This window comes from Lemur catta, chromosome 1 (assembly GCF_020740605.2).
Source record: "Lemur catta isolate mLemCat1 chromosome 1, mLemCat1.pri, whole genome shotgun sequence".
In the NCBI taxonomy this organism is placed as follows: domain Eukaryota; kingdom Metazoa; phylum Chordata; class Mammalia; order Primates; family Lemuridae; genus Lemur; species Lemur catta.
Genome location: NC_059128.1, coordinates 150,751,062 through 150,775,967, shown reverse-complemented (window position 1 = coordinate 150,775,967; position 24,906 = coordinate 150,751,062). Strand labels below are relative to the sequence as shown.

Here is a 24,906-nt window from a genome sequence, read left to right as displayed (position 1 = left end):
GTAAGGTTTTTATCAAACTTAGGTGACCCCAGCAAAGGTCAGAGTAGCTTTGCTCTTTGAACCTAACCACGTGTCCTACCAGTACACAAAGCACCAAGGACCTGAGGGCCTACATCATATAGAGGAAAGAGAACACTGGCGTAAAGCAAAGATTGGAAATTTATGAGACTTCAGGGCCTGGCCAGAATTGTTAAGGTGGGGAGATTCTTGGGGTCAACCAATAGGGAATCACCAGCCAGTGGTGAACATGCCCTATGTAAAGGCTTTCAAAACAAACAAATGCTGATCAAGCCTCAGCAGTGGTAGCTTTTGCTGTAACAAGGAGAAAATTCGGAGTACCTGGCTGGAGACTTGTGAAGTGATATGCTATAATGTAAGCACTTTTCCTAGTACACAGCAGGTGCTCAGTACTTGTAAATTACTGTTGTACACTGCCCCTTCCCCCCAGTATGCCGATGCCTGCAAGGATGGAGTGCAGTTGGCTGTTTGGCTTTTTTTTTCCAAAATTCAGTAGAGAGGCTTTCTCTCGTCGGGCCTCCCCACAAGGCACCGTGCACTGCACACCTGCACATCTCAGGGCCCATTGTGGTGGTGCACCCAGGATGTGCAAATTGGTGGCCTCTACTTTCTCTCTCTCTCTCTCTTTCCTTCCTTCTTGTTCAACAGTCCTTTTTGTCTCTTCCCTGTTGATTGTGTTTTGTAGGCATAGATCTGTGGCTACCACCGGTGGGTCTCCTCTGTTTTCATTTCTATCTTATCACTGCTGACTCCTGTAACACTTCTAAGATTTTGCTGAAAAAGGATTGGCCAGCCCAGAAAAGGATTGCTTTCTATCTCAGGTGTAAAAAAGCTAATCGCCCCTCTTTGGGTGCCTGTGTCTCACAAGGGAATGTCTAGCTTTATTAAGGAGCTGCTTCTAAAAATTCTGATGCCCAGGCCACCTCCTGGAATAATTAAATCAGAATATCTGGGAGTGGGACCCAGGCTTCATTATTTTTTAAAGCTCCCCAGATGATTGATTCCAACATGCCCTCAAAGTTGATAACCGCTAATCTAGGCTAAAATTCTAGGATGCTGGAAGGCTGAGTTACAAGTCATAGAGGTCTGATTTCATATTTAAAAACAACAAGACTGTCTAATCAGCAAATAAGTGTTTGTCCAAAACAAACTCTGCGTGTATGTATATATACATATCAAATAAACAAAATATGGCCTCACTTTTTTTTTGGCAGTATCTTATAGGGAAATCAAAAGGATTAAATTAGTTGACAAATGGATCCAAATATAACCATTGTAGAAAAAATATATATTCATTGTTGTGTTAGTCCCAAATTTAACACAAGATTCAGAGAGCATTTCTGCCTGTATTTTTAGCTAAGCATAGAGCTCTTGGTCTGGGAGACACTGAGAATTTCAAAATAGTTTGCTACCTAAAAATATACTTCCTGAAGTGAACTTGAAGCCTGAGAGGGATGAATGGGTTTATTTTTTTCTTCTATATTTACTGTTACCACAAGAAAGCAAATCTTAAATTTATGTATGTTTATATTTTTAGAGACCCAGGAAACAGGTGCCATGCCTAAGCTACAAAGAAAGTTGAAGGGCAAAGTATCAATGACAAACCTAAAATTCATAGGACAGAGAGTGCCCATGGAGGGGTGTTGAAGCTGGTCCTCTCTAGGCAGGAGCGCATGTAACACAGGGAGAAAGTGAGGAGGTTTTGCTCAGGCCTCCCCAAGGGTGATGCCTTGGGGAAGTATCTCCCAAGTTCCCAAGGGCCAGCGACTAGTCTAGTGTCTGTGCAGTCCAAGTGCTTAATCTTTCTTAGTCTGGCATATAATGTAAGCATTCGTGTTTGTTGGTTGAGTGCCTACTAGCCTTGTCTTACTTCATATGAGTCTCCAAACTTACTTCTTTAATTACCACCATCACCAGTGGAAATGGATCTCACTGAAGAAAAAATGGGGAATGGAGTGTTATATCTCTTTTATTGTCTCTCAGCACACAACATGTGTGTTGTAAAGAAGCCTGTCTTCAATATTTTATTGAATGAATGTGAATGATGATCACAGTTATAAGCACACTCCTTTCTAATGGGAGTGATGAAGTTCTATATCCTGTGCCACGTGGTATAAAGGGCCAAATGTGAACTCTTTCTGTTCACGCCCATGTGTATTCACTGTTCACTCATTTACCCAATAAATATTTTGGGATATCTTCTATATTACAAGCTTTCTTTTTGGCACTGGAAATATATAAACAAGGTAGATAAAGTCTCATGGAGCTTACATTTTGATAAATAGGTTATAAGCAAGTACATGATCCAGATAGTGTATGCAGATGATAGAACAGAGTCCTCGTGATAGTTACCTTCGGGTTGCTTTAGGGTGAAGAGGTGACATGTAATTAGAGACCAGAAAGGTGACAAGAAGCCAGACTAAGGTAATAGCAAGTGAAAGGCCTGAGGAGGGAATGAACTTGGCTGCTTCCTGGAAAGACCCATGTGACCTCAGTGGTGGCAGTGGTGGTGGTGATAAAGGATGCAGTCGTGGAGGTAGCAGGAGGTACATCCTTGAGGTGGAATCAGCCTTTACTTGCCTTCAGGACTGCAGTGCCTCACGGTTGCTTGGGACTGTGTCTGGGAGGCTCTCAGAAAGTGCTGGCGAATGCACCAGTTTTCCTCAGAGCGACAGAGAGAAGTCAGTAGCACCAGTCCCTTGCACAGAGGCCTCGTAGCTCTTTCAGGAGTAGGTCAGGGCAATGATGCCAGAGTCTTGTGCCTCCCCCGACAGTCTCGCCTTTGAGTTGCCTGCTACCTTTCGTACTTCATGACTCCACTCGGTTGTGACCTCTCTCTGCCCATCTGGGCAGTGATACTTGTCTGGCTCCCACATCCTTTGTGTTTCCTTCTATGTTGGGTTACTCTTACCTGGTCTGTTTCCTTGTCTGTTTCCCCAGCTAAACTATAATTTCCTTTAGGGTACTTTTGTTTATGCACCCAGCACCCAGTACTATGCAGTGGGCCAATCTATGTTTTTTTATTGAGTGATAAGGTTATGGAAAATAGGCCTTATGTTACCCATTGACAAAAGCAAGAGGCTTCTCAATCACTACCAGCCCCTTTCCACCCCCCCACCACCATACATTGACTTTTGTTAAAAATTGCACACATGAGGGAATTCTAATCTGATGTGAAGGAATTATTTTGCCTTTCTCCATATTATTCTCATGATATCAAATTCATTTGAAATTGCATAGCAAGGAATTCATTGGCAGGCTGCCTAGCAGTTGGATAATTATTTAATATATCTTTCTCTTCCCCTAGTTAATAATGACATGATGGTCACTGACAACAATGGTGCAGTCAAGCTTCCACAACTGTGTAAATTTTGCGATGTGAGATTTTCCACCTGTGACAACCAGAAATCGTGTGTGAGCAACTGCAGCATCACCTCCATCTGTGAGAAGCCACAAGAAGTCTGTGTGGCAGTATGGTAAGGGAGCCTTTTTAAGAAATCGTTCTTTCTTTTCCTCCTTTTATGTTAATAAGTAATGCATGCTCGAGATTTGTAGAGTTGGTGTTATCTCCATCCTCTAAATGTAGTAGACACCTGTGCCATTTCTCTTTCCTTTGGACCATTTTTCTTTCAGTTATTAAATGTAGTTTCCAGGGATGTTCTATACCTTCTTAAACACACACACACACACACACACACACACACATGTGTATGTGTGACAATATATAAGATTCTCTTTAGTATTTATAATAAATCCATATCCCTTTCTTGTATCAAGAAGAGGGATCTGCCACTTACTGCTCACGTAACTGACATCTTCTCAATACCCCACAGTGACACCAGGAGCTTTGTTCTTCTGAGGCAATCTCAGGTCTGTGTTGTGGAAGGAGAGGAAATGAAAGATTGGTTGTTGGAAAAGAAAATCACCTCCCCCAAATGGGGAAGCTGCTAGGAGAACCAGAATAACAATTCATTTCTTAGTCACTCATATAACCATTGGGCTACATATGACATTTTTCTCTTGGTCAGAATTACATATTTCTCTTGGTCAGATTCTCCACTCTTTTTCTATATCTCTCTATCTCAATCTCTCCACCCCCCATTCCCTCCAACACAACCCATACACATACACAACATCTCAAATAATTCTTTATACATGCACAGTGGGTGCTCATGAATCATTTGATTAATTCACAGTTATGGATTGGGAGCATGAGCAAGAGATAACCTTGATCATTCAAAGAGTCCCAATTTTATAAAAATGTATAAATTCATTAATTAGATATGACATTTTGCAGTCTTATTCTGATGTCTTTAATTTATTGGCATTTTTTTAAAAAATTAGCTTATGTATCTGCTGGCCAGTTGGCAAACAAGAATATAAATCCAAATATCCCTTCCTGTTTTTTGAGACTGAGTCTTTTGAGACTTTATTCAGACCACATAGGGTTAGCCTTGTTGATAGATCTAATAACCGTGCAAGTTTCCTTACATACAAGGGGATGAACTGGTTTCTTAAGAACTAAAGGAATGTTAACAGCAAAGACTTGTCGTGACAGCTTGCTGTACCTGCCTGCTTGATGCATGTCCAGTTCTAGGCAGCACTTTTGAAGAAGAGACTTTGACAAAGAATATATTCAGAGGAGAGGGACCAGTGTGGTTAGAGGTTCAGAAAGCATGCCGTCTGAGGAACGGCTTAGGCAATTAGACATGGTTAGTGCAGTGAAGAAAGGACATGGGTTCTGTTGAGAGAAATTGAAAGGCTCTCAGGTAGAAAATCTAATAAGCATGTTCTGCATAACTCTGAAGGGATAAGGGAGGATCCGTAACATTTACAAGAGGACAGACATGTGCTCAGCATAAATTTAAACGTTTTCACAATCATGGTTTCCCAAGAGAACAGGCTTCCTTCTCTGGAAGTGTCAAGTGAAGTTCAGGAGAGGCTGAACCACCGCGTGCCAGAGTGCAGGAAAGACTGAGACACCAGACTAGGGGGCCTCGACACTTCCCTCTATGGTTACTTAAATGCCCACTGTGATGTGAGAACTTACTTCTGCTACCAAAAATAGGCTCTTTTAATTAAGATATATTTTTCCTAACCAGTAATACCAGTCCAAATTGAATTGAATGTGGATAAAGTCTCTCTGGAATAGAGCCTTTGCTAATCTCAAAAAATGTGAACATGTGGGAGAAAGGAAGCTTCCCTGTCTCCCCTGTGTCCCACCTATAAATAGTAAATACGGTGAGCATCCTTCTGACCTGCCTTGGCAAAGGCAAATTCTGCTGCGGGGCAGGGGTGTTGCTAACGAGAAGGGAAGTGCCGTGCGTGCTGTGCTGTGCCTCCTTGATTCTTCTTTAGGACTGGGGCATTCACTCCCTAGGAACGCTGGCTGCTGAGGGATCACCCACCCCTAAGTCTCAGCAGGGACTTCCCCTCCACTGATGGGAGCTGTTCTATTCACCTTGGACCCTCTTCATGGGCAGCCAGCATCTTGTGGCCACTTTGCTTCAATTTGGGAAAACTCTGAAGAACTATCTCAGTTTCAGAGCTTCCTGGGGGTCAGCTGAGGCTTCCGGTACAACCTGCATTGCAGCTCAGCTTCTCTCTCTGTGCAATACTGCTTCCTGCAATCCCTCATGGGTGCGTCTCTGAAAACCTCCTGCACAGAACTCTCACAGCCTCAGTCTGTTTCTAGGAAACCCAAACTAAGACAAGCAGCTATTATAAAAATAGCCAAAGGTCGAAATCAAAAGGCTGTACTCTGGTTGTGGATTCCAATGTTTTTATCAGTTTTAGTGTTCTTTTCCTTGATTCATTGACTGATTCATTCATTTATCTAATGTCAACTGTGCACCCATTCCATGTAAAATGCTTAAGTTCTTCCAAGGATAGAAATATTTTAAAACCAAAATTAATTTTATTATGGTGGTTCTCTTCATAGATACTGAGAACCTGTTCAATGGCTCAGAGCAAATATTGCAGGACAAAAAATAAGTCTGTATTTACTTCATTATATTTATCCTTTACTATGCTCAGCTGTATCCAAAGATGCTTTGAAAAGTTAGCTCTGCCTGGCAAGAAGCACTCTTACAGGAGTGAGTAGGCAAAGCAGTTACAGACTTTACCCAGGCCTGGGGATTATAGTTGTTTTCTCTCTGCAATTTTAGTTCTCTAAGCAGCTAGGAGGTGGAAAACAAGAGGCTCTGAAAGAACTGCCCAGTAATTACAGAGCAGCTATACTTCATGGCTCATAGTTCCTGTTTTTGGCCTCTAGAATCTTCACAAGGAAAAGGGACCATACTTTTTCCTGGGAGTGTAGAAGACTCAGCATGCCTTCATTTTATTACCAGAAACAAAAAGCAACCTACGTACAGCCCCCGACACGCACACACAGACACACTGTTGGGGGCAGGGAGAGAGGTGCTCTTGTTCTATAGCCACAACTTTTGCAAAGACTGCCCAGTAGCTTTGGGGTTAAGAATCAGTAGATTTTAAGATATACATCATTTGTTGTATGATCGTATCAACTTTCATTTAGTTTCATTTGGTGCCCTGATAGCCAGTCTAGGATAAGCATTCTGACTGTCATTCTTCCTGTGACAGCAGGGACCTACTTAGCGAGGGCTTATTCTTTTTGTGCCTTCTGGAGTTCTAGTTCAAGAGTCCTTGAGCTCTTTCACAAATGGGCATATGTGCCTTTGCTAGAGTCAACTCTGAGCCACAGGGATACCATAAACACTGGCCCCATTCCTGGTTGGGCTGTCCTCACCCACACTCTTGCTCTTATTATCTCCTTGTTGACATATTGTCATTTAGTGTCCTTGAATTAAGCCCTAAGAAGGTGGTACTAGTAGTCAGAGTCGCTTTTTCTCTCATGGGGATGGCCCACTTATTTCCAGGTAAAAGCTGTGTCTTAGCTGCCTCTTGTGGCCAGTCTGCCTTCCACTTTCTTTGTTGTGAGCAGTGAGCTTGTGTGTTGGGGGGCGGAGGTGGTGAGTGAGCACACGCATGTGTTGGCCCGTGTGTGCCCTCATATGCTTGGGCTCAGAATCCTTTTCATGGAAGATGACACTAGCAAAACTGAACCTAATTAGCCCTTCCCTCAGCTCCCCCTCTAGATATAGAGAATGCCATTCAAGACAACAGGTTTTTGCATCTGTAAAGGGCAGAGATGAGAAGGAGAATGTTCAGACTGACCTTGGTGTTGGACAGAGTCATCCAGGATTGTATGTTCATGAGGGAGCAGAGGGACGTGGGTAGAGAGGTGATGCCCTTTTCCAAGGATATCAGACTTTTATTTTGGCTTTTGCACTTGTAGTGCACATCAATCATGTCATTTAAAAATGTAGTGTATATTTAGAGCCAACTGAGCTTTTTCCTAGGGCCCGAGGAAAATACTTTGTGGGAGATTCTCTGAGCCCTTAGCTGAATTAGTCTCCAAATATGTGATGCAAAGGGATACAAAATGTAAAAGTAATCAGTTTATGACAGTGTAAAATATTTCATTGAACTGTTAATGAAGAAACACTGAGATTCTTTCCCGTTTGTTTTAATTTTTTTTTCTCTATTGCTCCTTTCTATAATTCTGGAAACTGCACTTCTTTATCTGGGATGTTTCTTCCCGTTTTTCTTGGCAGAACCAGCTGCTGACATGGAATATGCCCCTTTTTTGTTGCTGGGGCCCAGCAAACAAAAAAAGAGGAACTGTGACTACTTCCTCAGGCATGCTCTTTGAGAACAGTTTAGTTAGACAGGACAGATTCTGCCAAATGAACTAGGGATATGATGAGAGCCTTGCTTGGAGTACATTTAGGATGGAAGGTTTAAAATCATTCTGAGTACCTACGAATGTTCTTTTTGTCTCTTGCCCTCCCCTTTAATGATTTAATTAAGACTTAATGTGCAAAATTCTCCAGCAAGACTGCTCCCAAGGAAAGCCATCATATTTATAATCGTAGTGATTTCTGAGAATAAGCAAATGGAAAACATAAGTGAGCAGAAAATGCACAGGAGACTATAGGACAACCTGCTAATGTTGGAGAACAGGAACCAGCTGCCATTGTTAGGAACAGCTTCATGAAGGGAAAATAGTCCAGACTGCTTTTCTGTCCAGAGACCATGTCATTCATTCTCTCTTTCTCTTTCTCTTTTCCCCCACCCACATCCCACCAAATGAACTTCTGCACTCTAGGAGAAAGAATGATGAGAACATAACGCTAGAGACAGTTTGCCACGACCCCAAGCTCCCCTACCATGATTTTATTCTGGAAGATGCTGCTTCTAAAAAGTGCGTTATGAAGGAAAAAAAAAAGTTTGGCGAGACTTTCTTTATGTGTTCCTGTAGTGCTGATGAGTGCAATGACAACATCATCTTCTCAGAAGGTGAGTTTTCTTCTCTTAAGGGACTGGGGCTGGACATTTTCTGTGTAGATGTTTTGCATCCCTGGTCTGCAGTCTCATAGGGTACATCATCCTGTGGTTGATGCTGGAGACTGGATTAGGAACCCATTTGCCTGGGGAAAATTGATGCTTAGGAAATGGCAAGGTTGGTTCTGGTCTGGCTACTGGGCTCACATTATCACTTGTCCTTAACAAATTATTTCTTTCACCTCGAGCAGTGGTTCTCAATGTATAGTTCCTGGAGCAGCCAGCATCAGTATCACCTGGGAACTTGTTAGAAATGCAGGTTGCCGGGTCCCACACTCAAACTAAATGAGAAACACTGTCTTTTAATAAGCCCTCCAGGTGATTCTGATGCAGCTAAAATTTGAGAACCACTGGTCTAGAGATTTGGTGGGGGCTGTTTGATACCAGAGGGGGACTTTCTTTATAACTGAAGTAGTTTTATATACATATTTCTAGGATTTTTCTTAGTGTACTTACCATTGGTCCCATTTGAGAAAATAACTGAGATGCAGAGGGAAAATAATGAACCAGAATTTACTCCTGGAGCCAGGGGAAGACTAGAGTAGATGTTAACCTCCATCCTTGAAGTTCAGCTTTCATTCTGCTTGAAAGGAAGGCACACACTGTTCCTTCAATTTAGAAAACTGTTCAGTGGTTTTTAATTACAAAAGTAGTATATATTCCTTATAAAAAATTCAAACAATCCAACAGTGAAAGTTAAAAATGAAAGTACATTTCTCTCATCCCCTCATTCCCAAACCAAGAGATAATCTATATTGACAGTTCGTTGGATGTACACACGTCTCTTTTATTCATTCCTATTATATCTCCCTTCTTCCTCGCCCTCCCCAGTCCCTCCCTTGCTCCCATCCTCCTTCCTTCCTTTCATCCATGTGTCCATCTTTCCATCCATTCCCTTCACTCATTCATCTTTCAGTGCAAATATTTGATCATACTATGACTGCTATTTTGCAATACTTTTTTCACCCAACCAGTTTTACACTTCCTTCCTAACAAGATAGCATATATAGATACACTGCACATCTTTTAATTGTAGTCTGGAATTCCATGATATATATTATCTTCCATAATTGATCACTGTTCCCCTGTTGGTGGCTTACTTGGGTATCTCCAGTTTTCCACTTCATGCTGCATTGAATACTTTTGTAAAATATCTTATACATATTTGTGTTAATATTTCTGCAAGATAGGTTGCTAGAAGTGAAATTTCTGGATTACAAGTTATATATATTTTAAATTTGAATAACCACTACTAAATTATTCTACTGCCAAACAAGATATGTGAGCGTGTGTATTTCCATGTACCTTCTCCCACACTGGAGATGAATATGTCTTTCAATTTTGCCAGTCTGATAGTGTACATAATATTCTCTGGGACCTGGAAATGTGAATTCAGAATGGGGAAGAGTTAGTTTAGTCGAAAATAGGTCTGATGTAATAAAAAATCCTTTTGGAACACAAGTGCTGAGTCCACACACTATGCCTGCTACCATGTGTGTCCCAACTGTGGGAAATGGTAAGTTCTCATATTTTGTGTTTGGTGCTCAGCAGCCCTGCAAATCCAGTTCTTTCTCTCTGTGTGTCCTTCACCTACTGCCATTCTCTGTCTCTTCCTATCCAGCTCCTTACCTGTGCCAACTTCTCAGTGAACTGAAGGCAGGTATGCACATCTTGTCAGGACAATACTTTCCTAAATCTCTCCTCCTTCCTATTTTCTCGTACTATAAATCGTCCATTTCTCTCATTTTCCTGTATGTGATTTGAGTTAGGAGGGAAGCTGTAAATAGATTAAATCACACCAAGCATGGTAACACCTGAGAACCTGGCTCAACATGTCAGCTTTCCTCAAATAGTTCACCTTTTAAAAGAAGACCCGTGCTAAGCCAAAGGAATTAATTTCTAATAGTAGAATATTCAGGCATGTTAACTACCATCTATGAAACTTTTTTCTCATTCTGTATACTAGCTTGTCTACGATGGAAGAGTTTATTTCATCCAAAAGGATAAAAGTTGATACATGGCCTGCAAGTTGGATATATATATTTTACTATAAGCCCTTCAAATTATTAATGACTTCGGTTTTCAGAGTATTTCAACTCACGTGATAATCATGGGCATCCATCATATTTTCCCTCTTATTTATTCTCAGACTAACATTTCTTTCCTTATGAAGTGAGACAATCAGCATGAAGACAGTTTCCCATCGTACAACTCAGGAACCCCCACACAGCTGATGACTCAAATGTCTGGGTGATTTCAGAGTCTTCTAAAATGCTGCCGGGGTGGGTGGCAGGGTGGGTGGTGTTCACTTTTTAAGCATCTCTCTTCTGTGTGGTAGGATATTTCCCCCACCTAAAAAAGTAGATATTAGGAACAACCTTTTGTGTTCCATTTCTCCTTTTATTTCCACCATCTCTTCTTTATACTAAGGAATGAAAACTCTTGAAATAATTTTTGTTTCTCCACTGCAAGTCAAACAAGATGGCAAACACAAAGGCTGTAGAATGTGTTGCACTGTTTTATTATTTAGTACTCATTATTATTCGTTATTATTAGTACTGTTTTCATTGCCAGATTTCTGATCTGCAGCCACACATGAATGATAATCATGTACATCTTCCATTTTTCTTAAATATGTCAGAAAGAAAAGTTGAGCCACAAGATTTAAGTACAGATCTTTATTTCTGGTGCCAGCATTAATGATAGCCGGTATTCAGAGAAAACTACTCTTTCTGTGTAGGGTGCTCAGTCCTTCCTAAGCCGTGACCTCAGTTCATCTCATAGCCCTCCCATGAGGGTAAGCACTGTTGGTATCCCCATTTATGCACGAGAAAACCAAACTTAGAGAAATTTAACTTTGTCCAATATCAAACAGCTAGAGAGTGTGAGAGCTAGGATTTATAATAGGCTATGTATGGCACTGAAACCTGAAAAGGTTTTCTTTTCTCCTTTCTTTCCTTCTTTTTCCCCCAACCTCCTCCCCACCCTTGCAACTCCCTTCTCCCTTCTTTCCTTTTTTCTTTCTCTTTCCCTCTTTTTACTTCCTTCTTTCTCTTTCTCTCTATGTTGCTTTTTCCATCTTTCTAAACAGATAATATATGCACATGAAAAAATATTCAAGTGCCACAAAATAAAGGACAAGGAAAAGAAAATCTTTCTTCCAGTTAATCTCCTAATTTCCCTGTCCTTCAGGGCCATTGTTAACAGTTGATCATCCATTCTTCCAGAGGGATTTTTCTGCATGAAATTATGGTTACATCCAGAATTTGATAAAGCACATCACTGAGGTTTCTTAAAAGTCAGATTTATTGGCATATAACATACATAAAATAAAATTTACCCCTTTAAGAAGTGCAGTTTGCCGAATTGCGACAAGTGTATACAACTGCCACCACAAGTCGATAGAGAGTGTTTCTGTGACTCACAGTAAGTTTCCTCATGCCCTTTTGTGGTTGCCACTGGGATTTTTAGTGTTTTTTAAAAAATTTGTTTGTTTTCTTTCTGTATTTTGTGATTTCCAATTAAAATACTTAGCTAAGGAAGGACATGACCTCAATCCTCTGATGAATGGGCATCTCTGAAGAATGCACCCCAGCCTCTGAGGCCAAGATGTTACTGTGTTCTCCTGCCTCTACAGACACCCAAGCCTAGTCTAACATCAAAAAAAGAGGAACAAATATTAAATCTCTGCACCATTTACCACAAATTTTCTCTGCCACTGCAGGTAGCGTGTCTGTATACCATGCAGTGAGTGATAGTGCGGCCTGGCAGCTGGTTTGGTGGGAGGATGGGCCTGCATTTAGGCTCTAGGCCTTCCCGTCTCCACTCATTTCAGGATTCTGGAGGTCAGCTTGCAGTAGTGGCTTATCTGCCTATGGTCTTGTGCATTTTGTTGGGGCACTTTTGTTTTGTATACACGAGACATGTATAGAAAATGCATTGAGATAATCCTTTTAAGCCCCCCCCAAAAGGTGATTAGATTACTACCTGGAGTTGATGATGTAGGAAAACCGGAACACAGAAGTTCAGTGACTTGCCTGCCATTTCTCAGCTAGTTAGTGGCAAGCTGGGGATACAGCTTACTGTCTCCAGACTCGACGCTGGCTTGTTTCGCTAGTAAGAGGTTTGAAAGCTGCCTTCTAAGGGGCCTTAGGGGCTGCTCTGCAGAACTGAGGGTGAGGGGATGGGGCAGCCCTCCTCTACTTGCCCTGTGTACTGAGCTGCAGAACATAGGCATTCCAGAAAGGTGTTGCTAGATTTCTTGAGTTTGAAAACCATTGTTCTAGAATGAAGGAGTTAAAATAAGGCTTGTTGTTTTTGTCTTTGAACCAAGTACCTACCCTTGCCCTTGAATTCCCCCTTGTGCTGGTCCCCTGCCTCCCCGCAGTGGCCAAGGGCAGGCAGAGTAGGGGAATAACTAGAATCAAACAAACGCTGCCTTCACGGCTGCTCTCCAGCAGTCACGTCTCCCTTCCTGTCTCTGAAGAGTTCCTCTTGCCAAAAGATTTTGTGTAGAATGCTGAGCAAGTCAGAATCTACCCCTGTACTCACCACTAACACATAAAATCCCACTTAGGAGAGAGAGTGTTTGGATCGATCATGATTGATGGCCTGGTGACAGCTGTCAGTCAGACAAGTCCTGAGAGGCACCAGGCCTGAAGCCAGCACAGGACGTGGGAGAGGAAAGGACCCTGAGCAAACAGCTGCCGTTTGCTTGCAAATGACATTCCTGCTTTGCAAAGACATGATATGGTTATTGATCTCTCACTGAACCTTTAAGAATCAAACACAGCCACTCAGTTGTGTTCATTTCATAAATGGCTTCCAAGTGCAGTAAAGACATTTAATTTGTGGAACACTGAGCAAGGAGATGATTTCTGCTGTTTTAGGTAAGAGAAACGGTCTAGTGTAATGCTCAAGAATGAGAGCCAGAGGTGGTTTCCTGGATTTAAGGCCTATCCCACTGCTTACTTAGCTCTGCTACCTTAGGCCAGTGACCTGACCTGACATCTCTGTGCTTCAGTCCTCTGGTCTGTGAAATGGAACTACAGAGGGAGTGGGAGGTGTTGTGAGGATTGAGTAGATCAATACATGTAAGGTGCCTGCAGCAGTGCCTGGCACATCATAGGTGGTCACTGTCTGCTAGCTGTTACTAGTATTTGGGCTTTTTATAGGGTTGGGGCTTATGCTTGTCCAATTGCAGGAAGCCAGACCTGTTTAGCCTTAGGTTTGTTCCAACATTGAGGGTTTGTAGTTGAGTTTCGACCATGGCAAACGAGCAGAACGTTCAGATACCTAGGTATCACACCGCAGTGTTTTGGAGGGGCTTGCTTTGCTTTAACACATTAATTGCCATGTGAGTTGTATTTAACTCCCACTAGTTTTGAACCTGGGGCCTCATGAAGCATACGTAACTCACATGTCTCCTTACCTTGGCAGCCACATGGTGTGCAGTCAACTCACGCTGCCATGCTGTAACATACGTGTTACATGATGGGTGGCCCCCTGGGCAAAACCCTGTGGTTGGTTCATGAAAATCTTACTTGTTGATGTTCTTCTTATTGTTACAATTAATATTGACAATTGAATTGCATATAACTCATGTACGGAAAACAATAAAAAATAACAAATTTTTCATTAAATTAGAAAGGACTATTTTGTTTTTGAAGTTTTTATTCTACTTTCGGAATAAAACACCATAGCCCCAAAGAAAAAAATCTTTTTTTTCCTAATGTGGCAGTCAACGTGTTAATCCCTGCCCCATCCATTTTCTCTTTCTCTCCACATGCCTTCACAGAGGCAAGGGGAGCATGCTGGGTCTAGAATTTCTAATCAAAGCTAACCACATCCCTGACATTGTTGGATAATATTACAAATTAGGCACGTTGTTCCTGTTTTGACTCAGAATCACAGCAGGAAGCAGCTAAATAAAACTGCAACGACTCACAAGTGCCTTTCAGATCAGTGATTAGGGTAATCGCAGTTCTGTACTTGCCAAAGGGATTCATTCTCTCTTCTTTTTTTCCATGGAAAACTTGCTTTGGGCCACGAGGCCTTCTCTTTGAACAGTTGTGCCACTGTTGGCCAACTAGGGCCGATCATGGTACCTGCGGGTCGTTGCAGGATCCAGGAGATTGGGAGCGCCCAGCACAGTGGCTGGCGCCCAGCAGGCTGCCTCCTTCCTTACTCTTTCCTCCCCTGGTTAGGGAGAACTCTCTACGCCCAGGAACACCCCTCTTCTGAATGGTGGAAACCCTTGCTCCTCAAAGTGTCTACAGACCAGCAGCAGCGGTGTTACCAGGCAGCTTGTTAGAACTGCACAACCGCAGGCCCCCCTGGTCCTATGGCATCTGCAACTGCTTGTAACAGGGTCCTCAGTGATTGGTTTGCACACTGAAGTGTGAGAAGCACTGGTGTGAACTCACCAAGGTAGGGGTGGAACCAGAGATTGGGGTCTTGTAACTTTATGCCAGTAACTTGCTGAACTAATAGGCTCATGAGGAATACATTTGGTCTTAAATCTGGCCATTTGGAAATGATCTAAATATATTTTACTCAGTCTGCTCATGTTACAGAACCCTCCGGTGATAGGTGAGTCTTATTAAGCAGTGATAGTAAGGCTCATTTTTTAAATATATTCCACAAATCTTGTTCTGGTGTGAATCTGGATGTAGGGAAAGTAAGACACCTTTTCAGTAAACATTTCTTTTGTTTCCAGATCATGTTCATATTAGTTTATTGTATTTGTACTAGTTTTAATATTTCCCAAAGCAAGAGGACACTTAGAAATGTTTTCAAGATGCATTTTACAAGATACTGTTCTGAATTGGATCTATGAAGGAGATGTTTGGTGGCCCTCGGGAAGCCCTGGAGGAGTAACAGTGTGGCATTTAAGAGTTGTCCTGAGTCAGTTTGTTCCTCAGCTGTTTGTTACAATTGTCTGCTGGAGTTGGAGAGATGGAAAACAGGATGGTGACCCATGGAGGATTCAGGGACAAGTGCTTTTGGACTGCTTCCAACTCCCTAATGACTGGATCCTGGCCATCTACCATTCCTCTAACCTAGAGCTAAGCTGCTTATTGTAGAAAATAAGAGGCCCTATGGCCGTGTAGGAAATAGAATTAGCATTGGACTTGGCCCTGGACTTTCAGCAGTTGCGTTGCAGGGCCCTGAGCCCACCCCTTCCTTAACTGAAGTTCAGGCAAGGTGGCACCATGCCTGTGGCCCAGGCTGTGGGTACTCACAGAACTACAGTAGGTGATGATCACGGCCCTGAATTGGAGCCTACTCTGGATGTGTTCACCTGTGCTAGCCACTTTCAGGTGTGTTGTTTTGTTTCATGGAATTATTACATTTTTATGCTGAAATGAAACTCATGAAGTTGGCTTATCCAAGCTTTTCGTTTTAATGACAAAGAAGTGGGTCTCCAGAGAATAGCTTGAATTCCCCACCTTTTGTCCGTAGAAGATCCATAAAAGAATCAGAGAATCTTATGTCTTCTTCAAGGAATACCCTGACCCTTCCACGTTCCCATGGCCGGAGTGTGTGTGCTTTTTGATCAGTCTTACAGCCGCAGGAGGCTGCACTCCTTACATAGAGGCTCCCGGTTCTGTGTGCTGAACAGCAACGCTGTTCCTGTGTCTGTGAGGAATGATGACATACGTGCTGCTCAGCAGGACACTCATCTTTTGAGAAGACAACATAGGGTAGGGGTTAAAGACATGGTTTCACTGGTAAGATTATCTGGGTTCAAATCCCAACTCAGCCATTCATAAACTCTTTGTCCTTGGGTAAACTACTTTGCCTCAGTTTTCCCTTCTGAAAAATGGGGTTAGAAATAATGAGTACCTTAAATAGGATTATTTTGAGGATGAATGAATTTATTTGTGTGGAGAACTTATCACAGTACCTGGCACAGAGCAAGTATTCAACAAATTTTGGCAGTAAATAGTTACTGTTATTCCATTAGATTGAAATGTCTTATCTTTGGCTTCAGCTAGATGAGTGAGGAGTTTTGTACCAACATCACATACTCTCCTCCTTCCTGAAAATTCCTCCATGTGAATGGTGTTGAGGTGCTATCCGTCATAAGCAGTCCTGTGAATCAGAGTGACGTGCTGACTGTAAAGAATGTTGAGGGTGCTGTTCACTGCACTGTATCGTCATCTTCATGAGGAAGCCAGGAGAAGTTTCTTTTAACTTTCTGTCTTAGAAAGATGTTCTCCTCGTGAGGACCTGTTTGCTTCTGATCTTAAGGACCCTTTGAAGCATATCAAGCAGGGGTTGGCAAAATTCTTTCCTAAAGGGCCAGATAATAAATATTTTCAGCTTTGTAGGGGATAGAGTCTTCTGTTGCAGCTAATCACCTCTGCTGTGGAAGCAGCCACAGACAGTATGTAAGCGATTGGACGTGGTTGTGTTCCAATACAGCTGCATTTACAAAAACAGGTCTTGGGCCAATCCCTGATAGAGGTAATTTTGTGTTTTGTATTTCCCTCTTAAACTCTAACTATCAGAAAAACTTAGGGTCAAACCTGAGTCATGCTTCTAGCAGGTATGTATGCCCGCAATTTGTATACTGATATCACCCTTGCTTGGTTGTCTGTTTTTACCCCTGCTTTCTCACATTTATATCCCATTTGTTATAATTCCAGCTCCTATTTTGACTTTTCCTCTATCTTCTTTCACTGTGTCTATTTGTAGGTTGCATGAGATCTTTTTAATGTCTTTTTTTTTTCTTTTTTGTAACAGGATAGGACTATAAGCAAATACATCAATTATAACTAGCTAGCTTAGAAACCAGGACTGTAGAAACCACTTCTGCCTCAAATTTTAACCTATGTGGTTAAATAGGGAAGCAGACCATCAGATGTACGCTGTCACCCAGTGGTGTGCATTGCTGACCTGAAAGTTACGTGCAGGTGTTAGCAGTCAGCATGGTGACGCACGCTCTCTAAGCTGTGAAGCCGAGAGAAGGGAGGAGAAGAGGACTTCTCGTAGCCACAAAGTTTCATTCCTCCCTCTCTCATTGTTGTAGAATTTCTTTTAAATGAAAGCAGCCTCTTTGGTTTGCAAGCCTGACTCTGGCAGGAAGACAAATGATTTTTTTTTACAGTATCAGACACGCGGTTTCCTGTCTATGTTTAACTTGCTAGCAGAACATCTCAGCTAGTTGGTTCCCTCTGGGCCCGTGTGACCTTCATGTCATTGCTGCATACCATGCGGCAGATCCATTCTGTGTATCGATCACATGCCTTGCACATTTTGTTGACTTATGTTGCTTTCTGCATAAGGGAAGACTTAGAAATGCTCTCTTTCTCCCAGATCTCATTTTGCGTTTATTCAGCTCCAGCATCAGGGAGCTCACTTCTTGGGGAAACGCTTGGTTCTTGTATATAAGAAATGAATAGAATAAATGGTGCTTTGGCAGCTCTGGAGGAGTCTGGGTGTGCTGCCTTTGAACTGTGCACTCATTCCTCAAAATAGCTGGCTTGCCAGCTGTGCATTTTTGTTTCAAAAGAAACAAACCAGATTTACTTTCCGGTCTAAATGCAGAAGAAAAAAATAAGTGTGGAAATATGGTTGAGAAAAGTTGTTAAAAGAGGAAGAAAATTGTGGATTAAAGTCACTAGTCTCATTCCAGGGAAGAGAAATCAGTTATTTGAGGTGATGACTCAGAGCTCAAGGAGCCTTTGATTGTGAACAAACTTTAGTTAGAAAGCAAGCTTTGACTCCGTCAATATGGCCCGTGTCTGGCCAAGGAAATAATAAAGCTTGTGCGTGCTAGACGGCATTGTGACTCAGTCAAGTGAAACTCAGACTGTATTTGAAGTGACTTAGGGCAAAGCAACTCACTTTTTTTTATTTTTTTTTTTTCCCCTTAAACAGCAAAGTAAACAAAGATGTCCTGAGACCAGATGTGATTTCTGGTTGTGAATGTTTATCCTCTAGAATCTCATTCTGATATGAATCATGGCAGAGGGAAATCCAGTGTGGACACAGTTTGTCTTGAATTCCATCCACTGTCTATGAGTGGCCAATGAAGCAATTGGATTGCCTACTGCTGGCATTGCGGTGAGGTTCTGGGGATTCCTCTGCAGTCTCATGTCTCTGCCACTGCGGTTCCCATGTGTTCCATAAACCCCACACCAGTGGGCAATGGCAAAAAGGGTCTACCGAGACTTTTTGCTACTTTGTGAGTGTTCCAGTGTCCCACCAGAAGGAAAAACCTCAGGGAGCTAGCTAGCCACTGTGAGGTTGACTTTCATTTTCACCCTTAAAAACTCCTGTGGCTGTATTCACCACCATTTGGACATCTGGCTGACTTGCCTTTAGAAAATCTTTTCTGACCCTAACTCACTCTTGTATGTTGCCTGCTATGTAAATTATCAATTTTACCATCAATTCTTATGTTTATTTTTAAAAAGTTAACTTCAAAGAAATAATTTATATTTGCTTTTCTACTTTAAAAAATATATGTATCTTTTGTTGCCTCATGAGAGGATATAGTTGGTTTCAATGCTAAAAACAATTGATCCAAAATTCAATCATTAAAATTCCTTCCATTTTCTGGGTCCCATCCTAGTCAAAATACCTGTTTCTCCCGCCAGGCTAATGTAGTCATGCTCAGCCTTGGCTGCGCATTGGAAACACCTGAGGAGCTTTAAAAACTACTCATTAACTGGGTCTTACACTTTCTGACTTAATTGGTCTGGGGCCTGGTATCAGGATTTTTTTTTTTAATTCCCCAAGATATTCCAGTATGCAGCCAACAGTGGAAACCACTGTACTCAAGACAGTTTATTCTGCCAAATCTTTTTATATTTTTCACCGTGTTCCCCATATAACCTGGAAAGGGAAGGTAACAATTAGAGAATGGCAACCAACACAGGAAGTAGCCGAAATTCAGCCTTCTAAGGTTAGAAGAGGAGAAAACCAAACACACACCGATATTACCCCATCCCTGAGGAATAACAGGATTCTTTACTACAGGATATTATTGTGTTTTCTACAATTTACAAGCAATTACTTCAGAACGAGGTCAAGGGCCTCATTGGGAATAGGCATCTCAGGTTTTAAAACCAATTTCATTCTCTACATTAAGGGAAAGCACATTTTAAACCTTAGTGTGTCCAAAGGTTAGATGGCAAGGTTTGGGGGCCACGCTGTTGGCAAAGACAAGGCAGGGACCAGGGAGGCAGTGTGCATGGTTTTAGGAGGTGAAGATACGCAGGTGGGGAAGGCACCGCAGAAACCTTTGGTTCCCATCGAAAGCCAGAAGAAAAGAGAGGATGTATTTTGGCGGCCCAACAGGTATTGATAGTGTGAATAATTAATGTGCTTTTCCTAAGCATCTAGTCTCCCTGTTGGAGAAGATGCGGAAATGAGAAATACATCTCTGCTTTCAGGTTTCCTGAGAATGTGAGGGCCTCTAGACAGACAATAAGATACCATCCAGAGAGGCAGCCAGAAAAGGAATCAAAGCATCAGGGCCAGTGGGGGATCCTAAGAAAATTCAAGCTTAGTAGTCAGGAGACTGTAACACAGAGAAGAAAATGAAAAAATTGTGCTCCAAAGACCATATATCAGGCCCGAGGCTCTGTCTGTGAAGGGACAGATGTGCCATCTCTCCTGGACAGAGCCTGGCATCTGGTAGGCACCCTGTTAATGCTGGGCCCTCCTTCTAAAGTCAGAGCAACAGAAGTAGCAGGAATTTATATCCTGGAGAAGAGCAGGAAGGATGAAAAGCACAGTGGAAGGGATGCCTAACCCAGCAAAGGCCAAATCAGGGTTTTAATTGCCTGAAATGACCAGTTTTCTGAAACTTCACAGATAGATGTAAAGTCAACAGTCAATTGCAAAGGAGCACTTATCAAAAAGCTGGCTTGGCATCTGCTCATGTGATAAAGACTCAGGGGTTTAGAGGTGGGTTAAGATCATTCTGAAATCAGGATGATCTGGTTGAAAGAATCAAAACAAAACAACAAAAAAACAAACTGTCAATGTTCTTAAACTGCACTTGGTAGAAAAGGAGGTGTGAGTCTCACTGTAATCTTTGCTGCACAGATTACATTCTAACTGTTGTGACTGAGTCTGGCAAAACACATCATGGAGAATCTTAAATAGCAAGAATGGTTTCAGAGAATAGATCACTGTATACTTAGAAAAAAGGTCCTGGCATTTATTGGGTGCTGTATGCTTGGCAGGCTGACTTTAGGGTCTGATAAATACATCCGACTTTAGAGTCTGATAAATATATCTTTTGAAAAGTAATTAAAGGAAACATAGATATTCCACTTGAAAAAGAAATGATTTAGGGATATCGGTTTAATGTGCAACAGGAGTTTAAGAGCTCTCATCCCATAGAAGAAGAAATAATTTTGTTGTCTTTTGCTTTAGAGAGCAGCATGAGGAGCAATAAGTAGAGCTACAATGAAGCTATGTTTGACTTAATATAAGGAATAATTTTTTTAAATACCCCAAAGTTTAGACTTTACCCAAATAGATTTGCACTTAGCTATATTGAAATTTGATTATGGTTTGATAACAGGGGAGTGGTGTCCCTCTATTGTAACATTTTCAGCCAGAGATTTTACCCCTACCTCTCAGGAATATTCCAGAAGAGGTTGTCATGCTGGGTGAGAGACTACATGTAAAACTCTTTTGTTGGGGAGAGAGGTAGGAAGGAAATAATACAAAAGAGACTGTGGAATGAATTGGGAGTGGTAAAGAATAGCTTAGTTTTGAAATATGTGCAGTTGGAATAAAACAATCACATTGATTGGAGAGAAGACTTCTTCTTCCATCATTTGGGGAAAAAATATTTTCAAAATCTGTCCAGAATGTCAGACAGCACTGTCAATGTGCTGAAAGTTAAATTAAATCCTGTATACCCCGTGAACTCACTGCCCTTGTGTTGTTTAATTTAAACGATTTTTTATTGTTTGCCTGAGTTTGTTTGCTTTCTGTTGGGATGACGGATGGGGAATCATATCTCATTTTGCACTCCTCCACCAGTTAATTGACTAGAACATTCTCAGGGATCATTTTCTCTCTGGCTAGTACTGAAGACAGTTGTACCAGAGCTTTGCAAACAATGCCACTAAGAAATTTATTTTTAAGAGAGAAGCTTCTCTGTGGCAGAGTACCAAAGAACAAGCCTCTGTTTTTGCTAAAGCAGTGCCTCTGAAACTTTAATGCGTAAATGAATCACCTAACAAACTTCTAAATGCAGATTCAGCTAGTTGAGGACAGGGTTGAGAATCTGCATTTCCACTACATTCCCTGTTGCGGCTGAGCTGCTGGTCTGGTGACCACACTTTGAATAACAGATATTCAACAAGATAATAACAAGATATTCTTCTTCCTGCGACAGGCCAACAAAACTTTTTAAAGATGCAGAAAACAGTGGTGAGATCTTTGAACTCTACAGTTGCAGAGCATATATATAGTGTCATGGCTTGGATTTCTCTTTCACTGGCTCTCACGCTCTCTCTATATATGTGTATGTGTGTATATGTATGTATGTATACAAACACCATCTGTGTATCAGACGCAGATACACACATGTATATACACATAAATATATATATATATCTTACAGTCCACATTCAAATTTCCCCAAAGTTATGAGTCTATTGTTTAAATTCAGAATCCAGTCAAGGACCACAAATTTAATTTGATTGTTTTGCTTCTTTAGTATGTTTTTTGTTTTTCATAACATTGACTTTGAACAGGCCAGGCCATTTCATTTATATTGTAGAAGGACTTCATGTATTTATCTGATGTTTCCTACTTGATTAGCTTCTGATTAAATATTTTTATAGGATTTTACTGGTGTTTTTATTGTAGGAAGATTCAGTCATATTATTTGTACCAAGGAAACTACAGATACATACTTACATGATAAACCATTTCAAAAAAAAAACTCAAGGAAGTGATTACTATAAAAGTCAGGAATAGTGGTTCCTTTCTGGAGGGAGGGAGGGGTCTGTGATTGAGTTGGGGAAATTGAAGGGACTTCTAGGGTGGCCAGCCAAGTTATATTTTTTGACCTGAACAGTAGTCACAAGAGTGTCCATCTTATAATAATTCATTAAGCCAGACGTTTGTTTTATGTACTTTTCTGTATCTGTGTTTTATTTTGGAGTGAATTTGGTTCTCTACAAGGAAGAAATCAGAATAATAATTTATGAAGGCCATGCCTTGCTCCTGGGCTAAATATATGATTTCAGATGCTCCTGGGAGAAAGGAAAGAGGAAGGGAGAACTAACTTTTTTATTTTTTGAGCACCTACTATGTTCCAGGAACTTAAAATGTGTAATCTCATTTCATTCTCAGGATCCGCCTTCCAAATATCAGTCCCATTTTAGGGGTAAGTAATTAGGAGTTACAGTGATTCTCTCAGGGGCCCCCAGCTGGCAAGTGGAGCCCCTTTTCCCCCAGGTCTGAATGGCTCCAAAGCTTTTGTTCTTTCCATACCACCAGGCTGCCTGCCTAACAGTGAATCTAGAGTTCTGTTTAATAATGTTGAAAATTTCCAACCACCTATGTCTCACATAGAGAGGCCAGACTTAGTTGCAAAATAAGGAGACATTTGCAAATGTCAGAGTCTTAATAAATAAATATTTTTTTAAAGACAAATGTCAAATTCTTTTTTCTTTCTTTCTTTCCTTTTTTTTTTTCTCTTGGTTTCCCAAAGATAAATGTTAGTATGCCATTAAAAAAAAAACACTGGCAGAAAACCTCACGGGGAAATCCCATGGTATACTTTGCTTTAGATTGATTGAAAAGTAAACAAGTTGCCTTATATTAACTTGAGCATGGGTGTATGCATGCCTGCGCATGTGCGCGCGCACACACACACACACAAACACACACACACACACACACACACACACACACACTAGGGGCCAATGAAAACAGGTTGCTCCCAGCCTCTTTCAAATCCTTTGTTATGCCAACACTATTTCTAAAAGGATTTTAAAACTGAACCTCTCTAATTCATGATTTTAAATAAAAAAATCACTTGGTATAATAAAAAAGACACTAAATTAAGGCCAACATGGTAAAAAGCCAAAGTGGGTCAGTTAATGCATCTTGATAAAAAACCAAATCAACACAGCTGAATTTGAGAGATGGACTCCTACTTTAATATTTGAATTAGTTTGGCAACTCCTCCATTCAATAAAGGAGCTTAGGGCAAAAATTTACTAAGATATTAATTTATCTGAGCAACAGAAGGGGACACAGATGATAGTTTTCCACACACTTTGGTGCCTTGGTATGCTAAAGGAACATCACATACCAAAAGATTCTTGTGAAGTTGACAGTAAAGCTCTAACCACAAGGTGTTCACACACCAGTGTGTTCACCTAAAGCAACAGAATATATGTGCAACTGGCTGAGATCCAAAGAAGGAAATCGTGCTAAAGAGAGATATGCTGAGGGAAAGGAAGAACTTCCTGTCTCAAGTCATTGTGTTAATTATAACATTAAAAGGACAGCATTCATTTATTGAGCACCTACTAGGGACAGCTTTTACTTAGTAAGAATACTTATTTACTAAGTAAACAAGAATGTTGTAGAAGTAAACAAGGCTCAGTATCCTCCTCTGTAAAATAGGGGTAATAACAGCATCTGACTCTCAGGAGTTTTGGAGAAATAAAGTAAGATGATTAGAAGATGAATTGCTCAGTTGCAACCCAGAATCGCTCAGTGTGCAACCCAGTAAAGGACATTTTATGTTAGTTATCTTTTTCACTGTTAAGAGATTTCAAAGGAGGGCTTCCCATCATTCTCCACTGCAGAGCTCCCTTCACACCGGGCAGAAGCTCTGGGAATCACTGTTGTCCCTGTGGAGCACAACACAGTTAAGACAGAGGGATCTCCCACAGGCACAAGTTACCAACTTCCCAAAGAAAGGAACGAATCTCAAAATCTCTTCTAGGAAATCCTGGCAAAGAGACCAGAGCTCAAATGCCTTCACTCTGGCAAGGGCACTTTGCTTTTTGTTGAGCGTGTGCCATGGACTTCTTGAAGTGGTGAAGCCTGTGGAACCCGCTTCTCAGAGTGATGTTTCTAAACGTTTAAAGTATAACGTACAGTATTTCAAAGAAAACCAATTACATTGAAATATAGTGATCTAATATTTTTAAAATGAATTCATGATACAGTAATATGTGTTTCTGTAGTAATGCTTTCAATAACAAGATACAGTAGCAGATATAAAAAAATTGAAATGTCTAAGTGGTGAGGGTAAGTATGCTGAGATATCTACAACAGATATAATACGGTATGGAAATGCTGTGGTTTCTGTTGGTGACAAAGCCACAGGCCCAGATAATAATTGGAAATGTTAATTTTTAATTAAAGGTTAGAAAAAATAAAAAGATGCAATTTTTGCCTATTTAAATTCACGGACCTGCTGAACTCTACTTACGGAGCCCAGGCTAACAACGT

At 41.2% G+C, this 24,906-nt stretch overlaps 1 protein-coding gene across 2 annotated transcripts in view; it reads left to right on the top strand.

Moving 5' to 3' along the window:
* The window catches only part of TGFBR2 (transforming growth factor beta receptor 2), an 86,647-nt gene that overhangs the window by 33,327 nt on the left and 28,414 nt on the right, over window positions 1–24,906 (top strand). For both annotated transcript variants that reach the window (XM_045537553.1, XM_045537562.1), the window contains 2 exons: window positions 3,326–3,494; window positions 8,210–8,400. In XM_045537553.1, coding sequence (XP_045393509.1) covers window positions 3,326–3,494; window positions 8,210–8,400 — 360 coding nt within the window. The remainder of the gene's footprint in view (window positions 1–3,325; window positions 3,495–8,209; window positions 8,401–24,906) is intronic.